The 11,275-nt window shown below is 40.0% G+C and overlaps 1 protein-coding gene across 1 annotated transcript; it reads right to left on the bottom strand.

The window, feature by feature from the left end:
* Positions 1–4,958: 4,958 nt before the first annotated feature.
* LOC149186009 (phytol kinase 1, chloroplastic-like) lies at positions 4,959–10,985 on the bottom strand. The gene is made up of 6 exons (XM_089410863.1): positions 10,303–10,985; positions 10,130–10,197; positions 6,807–6,938; positions 6,578–6,693; positions 5,724–5,838; positions 4,959–5,396 (listed from the first exon to the last, which is right to left on the bottom strand). Exons 1-6 carry the CDS (start codon positions 10,705–10,707, stop codon positions 5,195–5,197), a joined length of 1,038 nt encoding a protein of 345 aa, XP_089266989.1. The 5' UTR covers positions 10,708–10,985; the 3' UTR covers positions 4,959–5,194.
* Positions 10,986–11,275: the final 290 nt, after the last annotated feature.

Below are 11,275 nucleotides of genomic sequence, written 5' to 3'. Positions count from 1 at the left end.
GATTCCCTATAGCCGCACTTCCCTCGAAATATTTGGGAGCTCCTTTGTTGGACTCAGCTATAAAACACGCCTCCTGGAGAACCCTCCTCGACAAGTTGGAATCCAGACTCTCTTCTTGGACCTTCCGTTCGCTCAATATTGCTGGTAGGCTCATCCTGATCAAATCAGTTCTCCAAGCTATGCCTCTCTATCTCTTTTCTATTTTGGCAGTGCCCAAATGGGTTCTTAAGATCATCCACAATCTTCAGAGAAATTTTCTTTGGGGATCCTCAGGTCTCAACAGGAAATGGGCTCTTGTCAATTGGAATGAGATCTGTCAGCCAAGATCAGCTGGTGGGTTAGGCTTGAGGGATCCCCTTCAAAGCAACAACACAATGGGACCCTGCATCTAGTGGAATTGGATTTCCAAACCACATATACCTTGGGCACGGCTATGGCAAGCAAAATATGTGCCAGGCAATCAATGGGACGACCGTATCAGAATCAGTACAACAACTCCCGGCTCTTTGATTTGGAATGCCGCCAAGCTACACAGTGCCTTTATTCAAGAGCATAATTTTTGGGAAATCCATTCGGGCAACACAACTAGATTTTGGGAGGACTCATGGCAACAACTCCCTAAAATAGCCTCACTCTTCCACAAGCCCATCTGGCAAGCTTCTATGCAACAAGCTGATCAAATCCATGTTCATCAGTTCTGGCAGCAGCAACCCCCCCAAGACTTTCAACTCTGGAAATCAGCCAACACCTGGCAGGCAAATTGGCAAGGGGAAACATACACAAAGATCGATCAAGAGCTAAAACTCAAGAAGATTAAATACTCGGATCAAAAGGACAAGCTGCGATGGGGACACACGCCAAAAGGAATGTTCACTACCAAGGAAGCATACCAACTTCGCTATCAACCCTCGCAGGCAGACAGGGATCAGCTTTGGGACCAGGTATGGCAACTAGGAATATGGCCTAAGGTTTCCACTTTTCTATGGCCTCTGAGCAAGCAGCGAATCCTCACTTGGGACAATTTGCAAAAGCGAGGATTCATTGGACCCTCTAGATGCCCCAACTGTAATCTCAACTCAGAAACCATCCTGCATCTCTTGGATACTTGTCCTCTAGCAGCACAATTATGGGAGAGAACTGCTCAATGCAACAGAAGATCGGGTAGACGTTTGGGAGATATTACAGACACCATCAGAAACTGGCCAAAGCATCCTTTCCAAAGCCTTCTTCTCAATTCACTGTGGAACCTCCTCCCAGGCTTTGTCTATTGGATCTTATGGAAGGAGAGAAATAATAGAATCTTCAACAATATCAACAGGCCAATTGATACCCTTTGGCTTCTTCTTAAACAAAATCTGCAAGAAACTCTTGCTCTAAGACATTGGCAAGACTCGGACCTGCCAGACTCTCCTCAAGAACGCCTCATTCTAAAAGATTGGAACTTGGACCTCACTTTTTTGGCTCAAGCCAAGACTAGTCCCCCAATTAGTTCCGCCTCTCCCCTCAATTGGTCCCCTCCTGCTTCCAACTCTTACAAATTGAACTTTGATGGGGCAGCCAAGGGCAATCCTGGGCCGGCTGGTTATGGTGGTGTCTTTAGGAATGAAATGGGCTCAGTATTGCATATATATCATGGATCAACTGGCAAAGATACCAACAACGCTGCTGAATTGGAAGGATTATGGAAAGGCATTGGCATAGAAGAAAAGGAAAACTTTTCCCTCTTGAGGTAGAAGGGGATTCTCTAATCCTAATAACAGCAACCACAAGGATTCAATCAGGCACTTCGGCAGCAAAGATTGCCTCAAGCTGGAGGCTTCTCAGTAGACTGGAACAAATTGAAGAATGGCTCAGGACTTCCCGGAGCATCACCTTCAAGCATATAAGACGCACTGCCAACAAGGTAGCAGACAGACTGGCCAATCAGGGGGTCAATTAGCAGCTCCCATTCTTCTCAGGTCCTCTATGTGACTCAGATGATGCACAACTCAAACAAGAGTGCACTTCTTTGGTGCAACAGGATTATTCTCCCGGATGCGGGTGAGTAGTCAGGATAGTGGTACAAAGGTGGCATGGAGGGTGGGCACGTGGCCACTCACAACCGCCAGATGGATTCGCAGGAGGCCGGAGATATGGTTTCACACAAACATAGTAAATGCAGCATTAATGTTGCCCTCCATCGATTCTGATTTATTTGCGATGGCGCTTGGCCTGAACCTCATTCCTGCTTCTCCTCAGCGTGCCTTTAGGTTCAGCAAGGTGGCAGCTCCTTGCTCTCAAAACAGAACTGCGCACTATCGGGCTCTGGCTCAAGGTGCTGACAGTTATCAGTGCGCTCAGGCTCCTTTTTATCCGGTGTGTATATTCCTCTGTCGCCACCTCGCCATTCCCTCCCCGGTTGTTTGTTTTGCTCACCTCAAAATGCCCAGAGAGCGCACCAGGATGGGTTGCAGACGAGGGAGCTCCCGTGGCTATGTCTCCTGCCAGCCTTCCTCAACCACTTCGTACCCCTCGTCTGAGGCTTCGGAGTTCTGCTGCAATAGATATCCTGCAACAAGAAGTGGCAGGGGCAGGGGAAGAGGGCATGTCATAACTGAAGTCTGTTCTCACCATTCACACTCGCACACAGCTCGCTTCTGCTTCCCCTGTTCTCTAGGCAATTCATCCTTCATCGTGTCAATCACCGTCGAGATGTGCGAGAATGCTGTGGGTTTGGGGGAGGTCAATCCTGGGGCTCCTCTAGAACCTCGAATGGCAGACCAAAATGTTTCTCAGCGCAGAGATATAGGCGGCTCGCCAATTCTGAATTCGACTGCATACGCCGGCCCAAGCGCACCAACAGAAGGCGATCCTTCAGGTTTAGAGGGCCATCCCTCTGAATTTAAAGACACAGACCAATTTGGGTGCCGAATTGTAGAAGAATAGCAAACTACCTCGCATGAAGATTGAACAGGTCCGCGCCTTTGGTTTTGGTCAGTTGCTGAAGGAAAACGCTCAATCCCCTCCGGTTACATAGTTTTTCATGTTTTTAAGCTCTCAGAATCAGGTCTCTTTCAACTTTATTTGTCGGTTTCCCCTGTGTGGGCGGCATTCTCTTGTATGTTGGTATCTGTTTAAGGGATAACTGTTTACAGCCCAGTTTTGGTCAATGTATGGGTCAATTTCTGGTCACTGTTATGGTACTGAGTCTAATGTTTTCAAAAACTTCAAGTCCTGAAATAAGTCACTATGCAGGTACTCTAGTAAGTACATCAAGCGTCTTTTGGAAGAATGCCATCTCTTGGGCTAGAATTTTTGAGGCATCAGCCTCTCCGTAATCATATTTTTGTATCAATATAGGAGTAGACCAATTAAGAAAAAAAATATAATCATATTAATAATAGAATACATGCATTACACTAAAACAAAACCCTATAAATACTACAACAACAACAAAAAATAATTCTAAAATCCTTAATATGTGATTCAAATTAACTTTTTCATCTAATATTTAACTAATCCACCATATACACACTAATTATTAATACTAAACTTTATTTAAAATCTATAAACTTGTATATAAAATAGCTAATAAATATATGTTTATTTACATTCCTAAAATAAAAAATTGTGTTTTAGTGCCCAAGTAGAATAAAAGATAAGATCTCTTTCGCAAGAACCTATTAACATCAATCCCATGAACCTTTCCAACCAGGACCAATTGCCTCTTGCCATCATAAAAGAGACATTTACTATATAATAATGGAATACAAATTAACAAATTGAGAAGAGACGTGCACCGTATAATGGAATCTAAATTTACAAATTTGAAATGGCCTTTAGTGCCCATCGTTTGTCTATCACAGCATCACCAATTTAAAGCGCAAATTTGGTCACAGCCTCTTTTTAGTAGAATGAGTGGTTACCAAGGATGGCGATGGCGAATCTAGAGAGAAAAATAAGTTCACTGCAGTATTAAATCAACAGTGAGGATAATTATCTCTAGCTACTAATCGCGAATGCAGACTGACTCATCACCGTTATTCAAAAAAAACCATGCCACCTAGAATAACCCGCTGGTGGTCCATAAAAAAGCAGGTTTTCACTCCTGCAAGATACCTTTGGATTTTGGGTCATTAACCTGTTTCCTTACGTCAAATCCATTAACCTGTTTCCTTACGATTATTCAAAGAAAACCATGCCACCTGGAATAACCTGCTGGTGGTCCGTAAAAAGGCAGACTTTCACTCCTGTAAGATACCTCTGGATCTAGGGTCATTAACCTGTTTCCTTACATCAGATCCATTAACCTGTTTCTGTTTCCTTACGTCTGAAGAAAACAAATTCTTAACCAAACAGAAATAGTTTTGTTGATGCATAGTAATTAATCTAATATTCAATTTTAATAGAAATGGCAAATATTCTCTTTATTTTGTTTTAATTTTTTTAAACTATGCACCCACTCCTGTTTGATGACTCCCATGATTTTTTTTTATTTTCCATGCAAATGTCACATGTACCCTATGTTCAATTATCTCGTGAATGTGTCATTAGCTTTTTGAACTGTGATTCTTATTTGTCATTAGGTTATACGTTGCTAACGACACACTTGGATACAGTGCGATTGCACAATGAGTTGTTGCTTCTACATTACATCTTTTAGTATTTTTTAGCCCGTTGTCTCATATTTGACTTGGATATCGAGCGTTTGCACCGTGAGTTGTTGCTTTCCAGATAACAGTTTCAAGTATTTTTAGCCCCTTGTGTATTTACACAACTTCGGTAACCATCCCTCACTTGTTAACTAAGAAATATATATAACCTTAACTTAAAAAACCCTAACCCTCCCTCACCTAGCTAGGAAAATTATAAAACTCATTTACGAGGAGGATAAAACTTACCCTGAAGTTTTGACCTTTGAACACAATATGCATAAAATATTGGAAATTATGACCATTGGCTGACATATGACACCAAGATAGAGAGAAAATGAAAGGCCAACTTAAGCTCAAATATTGGTAATTGTATGAAAAAGTAATTTCATGCACGTGGTCATGTGTTCATATCATCGTTACAAAAAAACCACTAAGGAAGAAAAGAAAACCTCCTATACAATCGATCATGTGTAAACGCTAGAACCATCAAAATTTAAATCTTGTGCCTGTAAGCACATGAGGGATGAGAAGCAATTTAGTAATATCTTCAAACTGGTTCCTTATGAACTTTGCATTGGAAAAAGGCAGAGCCCAACCAGTATGCATATTGAAGGAACCGAAATGTTGTCATCCAAGAACCTTGTTACCGTTACCGGAAGAGATTCGACAACAGTTGCAGCCATTGATATTATTGCAACATTTCGAGCTGTAGTCTCCCAATCTAGATCAATAAATCCAAATAAAGAGAAATAGTACAAAATCCTGCAAATGTATTGGTCCCGTTAGTTGTACGTCAACAACATTTACATTTCATATAGAGATATTAAAATTTGTATATTAGAGAATAAATATATGAAAGGAGTCTAGGCTTTAGCTGTCTTCAAGTGACAATCCATATTACATACATCCTTCTGTAGTCAAAGTATTGCAACGTTTAGGGATGAAAACATGTTTCTATAATCGAAGTACCACAATGCTTTAGTGTTTGCAAGACCTAGTATCTAAAATATTCAAGACATGTCTTCAAGCTGATTAATGGAAACTAAAATGATTTTCTAGAATTCGAAGATAAGAAAATGGTCATCTCACCCCAGGGAAATCAAGAAGCCAAATAGAAACATAGCTATACTTCCTGCCCAGCTTTTCTCGTTGTTATAAGGAAGCTTATATTGTCCAAACCTTCTTCCTATAATATCAGCTATGCCTGCCAAAATTCAAGAACCATATTTAGCTAAAACGAATTCCAGAAAGTTTTATATTCAGATCCATGCACTATACTGATATATAAAAGCAGCAAAGATAATGCACTAAATTGTCCCAGTGTTCTCTTAAGGGCATACATATGAAAATATTGGGTCCCATAATTCTGAGTCTGAGTCTTGTAAGAGATTATTATATGTAGGCATGGAATGATATTTTTGCCAAGTTAACAAGTAGACAAACTCACCTCTTTTCCAGTGGAAATTTTTGACAGAAGTCGTTCTACCTATTGATGAGAACTTCAACCACGGCACATTGCACTCTGGGCTTTTGGCCCATTTTAAGATGACCCAGACCACAGGAATTGGGAAAATATGAATGCATCAGGGAAGAATTTTACCTTGCTAGGAAAAAAAAGACTCACTAGAAAGGTTGAGCTTCAGGGCAGAACTCTACCTTGCTGGAAAAAATTTCCTTTACCAGAAAGATTGAGTGTGTATACTAATTAACTCACTTCAATCACCTACTTGATTAGTTGGCATCAGTTTGTATCCTTGAGAAAGGTAAATAGCCAACTCGCAAAGAAAAATGCATAATGGTCAGTGGTTCTTACCATCCATATTAAGAAGGGATTTAATATTTGGTATTCATTGATCTCCATTCCTATTTGAGAATGTTTAGCCTACCCTATCGATACAAGTAAAATATTAAAATTTGGCAATAATTAATAACAAGAAGAATACCATCCCCGCCGCACATCATTGCCAAAGAAACCATTCCTATAGGGGTCTCTCGCCAAAAAAAAATGGTGCAGAAAATTAGAACCATCACGTAATACATAGGTCCTCTTAATAATTCCCTGCAGACCATCAACATTTACGTAATGAGTTTTACCTGTCCATTTGAACCCAAGGAAGCATAATCTTTATATAATTTATGGCAACACAGAAAGTGAAGGTCACTGGCTCTTACTCAGGGCTGCCCTTTCTGCTCACAGCATTGACTAACGCTTCATTTGTTGCTAATTTGAGTCCGTAAATCAGAAGCCTTAAAAAATTTGCTAGAGGCACAATTGCAGCAATATAACGGGCATCTTCAGAAGCACTGTGTTCAGAAGTAAACAAAATGTCAAACCTAGAAGTTAGGTGAAAAAACGAAGATAAGCAATCTACACCAAAAATTTCAGAACTATCATCAATATTGGGAATTTAAACAATTGTTACTTTCTTGTGGCTGGGGTATTCAAAATTTAAGTAACATTCATACAATTGGGTATTTTGTAATTTTTAGTGCAAACGAGGGCTCTTCTCCTTTCATGCCTCCCTCCCCTGCCCTGAAGGCCTACAAGAGGGGCAAAAACAGCCCAAGGAACTGTTATACAATAAGCTAAAGTAAGGGTAACCTCATTTTTAACATGCTACTACACTCTACATAGCGAATCTATTCCAATGATGTTCATGACTATGACTTTAATCTAGAAACTCAGTTCAGGTATAGCAAACCCCTCTAAATCAGGTTAGCAATTAGGGAAGTGAACACTTGGAGGAGAGTGGTATCGAATGATACATCGCAAACCCAAGGTGATCGAAAAAAATCCATTTGAGTATCCTTTCAAAGAATTTGTGAAGCACCAACTTGATTTAAGGTCCTGAAAGGACTTACTTGAGCATAGCGAGGGTTAGTCATGAAAGATCTTATCTGAGCAAAGATTAGGTAAGATCCTGACAGGTCTGACCTTAGTTATGATCTATTCAAATTGTCTACAATGGGTCTCAAACTCTGCAATACTCAATCTCAGGTCTGATGCCATGATAACCTGGTGTTTTGGATCGTTTCCTCTTCTCTATTGTTCTGATACAATGTTCTGCCAAATTTATGTACCTACACTAGTATGTGATGGTAACTGACTTGTAAATGTTTTCTTCATTCTTGTTTTGTCGGTTGGTTCTGAGAGGTCTGCTAGAGCTATGTTCCAGATTGCATGGGCTGAATATAAGTTCTATATAAGAGCTTTAATGAACAGATGAATTCTTGAAAAGCAAAAATCACGGAGATTGAGAATCTACTGAAAAGAGGCCAGGCCATCATGAATGATAATCCAGAAAAGATGTGCACAAATTTCTGAAAAGGACTTATTTGAGCATAGGTCAGGTAAGATCCTGAAACGTCTAACATTAGTTATGATCTATTCAAATTGTTTTCCAAACTCTGCAATACTCAATCTCAGGCCTCACGCCATGACAACCTGGTGTTTTTGATCCATTTTTCTTCTCTATTGTTCTGCAACCAACTACAATGTTCTGCCGAATCAACGTAGCAATATTACTAAGTGGTGCCACCTGATCAGTAAATGTTTTATTCATTTGTTGATTTCAATCTGCAAAGCTTGTGACTGATGTGTAACTTCAGGTATATTAGGCACCCACATTCTCACTATTGAGGTCCACGCCAACTGATGACAAGTTTTCAATCATTGCGCTCTAACGGTTAGTTCACGTAAAGCAGTCCCAGTAACCCTGGCCACTATCCAAACACCATAAAGGTTCTTTCCTTCATAGGAACACCAGAGATAGATTTAAGCCCAAATAGGAACGTGGTTTGATAGAACCTTAAGAAGCATTCTATGGTGGCTGAAAATTCCTCGCATGCGTTCTTTAAAAGGGAAAATGTTCTTGTTAGCAGATTCAGCTTATTGCGGATCAAAAATGGCCAGTCAAGGTATTGTTGGCTCCGATAGGTCTGCTAAAGCTATATTCCAAATTGCATGGGTTAGATCTATGCTCTATATGAGAGCTTTAACTAGAAGATGAACATCCAAAAAACTAAAAGCACATAGGTTGAGAATCTAGTGAAAAGAGACCAAAGAGACCAGGCCATCATGAATAATATAGTTGATAAGGTGTGCATAGTTTAGGCGGTTGGGTATGTATTATATTCTTTGCACGCCTAAGTCCATGTGTGATCTGTATATGCTAGGTGCAGCATGGATTCCCAAAGGAGTTGCAAGGGAGGCTTGTAGGTCCCCTGCCAAGGGGTTTGTGGGTGGAGCTCCAGAAAGAAAAATTTTGGGCATTTTTTTACATCCATTTTTGGCAGTTTTCGGATCAATGTTTTTCCTTTGGCTATTTTGTGGTATGTGGTCTTTCAGGTTTTCTACTTTCAGTACATCATCGAGGTTAGTCTAATCTGGGTCAATGGATTAGGGTCTTGGATCCCATGGGATCCAGTATATTGTATTGTAAATGATGATTATAATTGATCATAAAAATTAAAGATGTGGTTCTAAACATTTTGTTGATTTTTCGGGTTATAGGTTTCCAGGGTAAATCTCATTGTGTGCGATTTTCATTGTTTACTTTTCTGTTTGTAAAAAATCTGTCTATGCATTGCTTACTGTAAAGGTTTAAAGCTTAGATTTTGTTAGATCTACTATTCTATATATTCCAGATTGCATTGGTTAGATCTGTGTTCTATATAAGACCTTTAACTAGCAAATGAATACCAAAAAAAACACATAGGTTGAGAATCTACTGAAAAGGGGCCATGCCATCATGAATAATAATCCTGATAAGATGTGCATAGTTCAGATAAGGTACTGAAAAGTCTTACCAGAGTTATGATGTACTCGAATTGTTTACATCGTACAATGGGTTTCAAACTCTTCAATACTCAATCTCAGGCCTGATGCCATGATACCCTGGTATTTTGGATCATTTCATATTTTCTATTGTTCAGCTTCAAATGTTCTATCTACTCAATAACGCTACACTACTATGTGACGCCAACTGATGAGCAAATGCTTTCTTCATTTACTGATTTCGAGCTGCAAAGCTCATGACTGAAATGTAACTTCAGGTTTATTAAGCACCCATATTTTCACGGTAGAGACCCACACTCAATGCTGACGAGTTTTCAAACATCATGGTCTAACTGTTATTTCCCTCAAACCGGTCGCAGTAACCCAGGGCACTATCCAAACACTATAAGGGCACTTTCCTTCATAGAAACACCAGAGATAAATTTAAGCCCAAATGGGAACCTGGTTTGTTATCACCTTAAGAAGCATTTTATAGTGGCTGAAAATTCATTGCCTGTGTTCTTTAAAAGGGAAAATGCTCCTGTTCGCAGCTTCAGCTTATTGTGGATCAAAAATGGCCAGATCAAAGTATGGTTGGTCCCAATAGGTCTGCTAGAGCTATATTCCGGATTGCATAGGCTAGATCTATATTCTACATAAGAGCTTTAACAAATAAATGAATGCTCAAAAAACAAAAAACACAGAGGTTGAGAATTACCTGAAAAGAGGCCAGGACATCATGAATAATATTCCTGATAAGATGTGCACAAACTTCCGGCTCAATTTCTGTGCTCATTACACGTTTCCCCCCATATATTAAACTTGTTGTCAAGACAGACAATACCAGAGGCAGTGTAAGGGCAGACAGAATGCTTGAGAAAATAATAATACCTGATCCAATATATTCCACTTGGTGAGGACATCGAAGGCAGATACTAAACCATAAGCTCCCACCATGACCAGGGCTGTACAGCCAATGTCCATTGCCGTAGCAGTCGACCCAAGGCCAGATTCTGTAGCTGCAGTTGATAACTTTACAAAACTGGGCCCATTGTTATAGCACGTGAATGCTAAACTCAAGTGTTTTCCTTCACATGCATTGGAAACAGGGTTCCCTGCTAAAAAGAATGTCGAGTTTGTATAGCTCGGGATCCAAGTATTGGTCTGCTGGACACGAAGCAAAGCTGTAGTTCCCGCAAACGCCAGTTTCTTCCTGGCGTGTGGATACGGGGATGGTTGAAACTCGATTCTCCAAGAAGATAAAGGGGAAACGTGTGGCCTTATACTCATGTTCATTACTGCAAATCAGCAGAACAATAGTTGAATTCAATGCCCGCCTTACTTTCCACACAATGTTTATTCAGTAAGTCTGAGCAAGATTGCTATCCTCGTGTTCTCGAAATTTAGGTGGGCAATCAATTGAATTTCTACTGATTTTGATTATTGCATATTTCTATTGACAGATAACAGGATGCAGAAAGGACGCGTCAAGCCATATGGTCCAATGGTTGCAGCGAAACGGCAGCGTAAGATCTGACAAGGTTTTCAAAGGCCATGTGACAAGAGGTACCTGTTAGGCCAGTTACATTTTAAAATTTGTCAGGGTTTTATGGTTTAGACTTTAGTTTGGTAGATTGTTTTTATTTCCGTTTCCACACATAGAAATAAGTATGTGGTTAGTGATAGAACTAAGTATGTGGATAGTGATAGGTTCCATTTCCATTTCCACAAATAGAACTAAGTATGTAGATAGTGATAGGTCCCATTTCCACGTAGACAAAGAAGATGTATGTGTATTGTGATAAAGTTATAACGACATGTTTTTTAAAATTTGTCAGGGTTTGATGGTTTAGAGTTTAGTTTG

The sequence above is a fragment of the Pinus tabuliformis genome, chromosome 3_1 (assembly GCF_031772625.1).
Source record: "Pinus tabuliformis cultivar Carrire ecotype Pingquan chromosome 3_1, CPIR1, whole genome shotgun sequence".
Lineage (NCBI taxonomy): Eukaryota > Viridiplantae > Streptophyta > Pinopsida > Pinales > Pinaceae > Pinus > Pinus tabuliformis.
The sequence above is the reverse complement of the archived record's forward strand: the minus strand, read 5'-3'. Positions and strand labels throughout refer to the sequence as shown.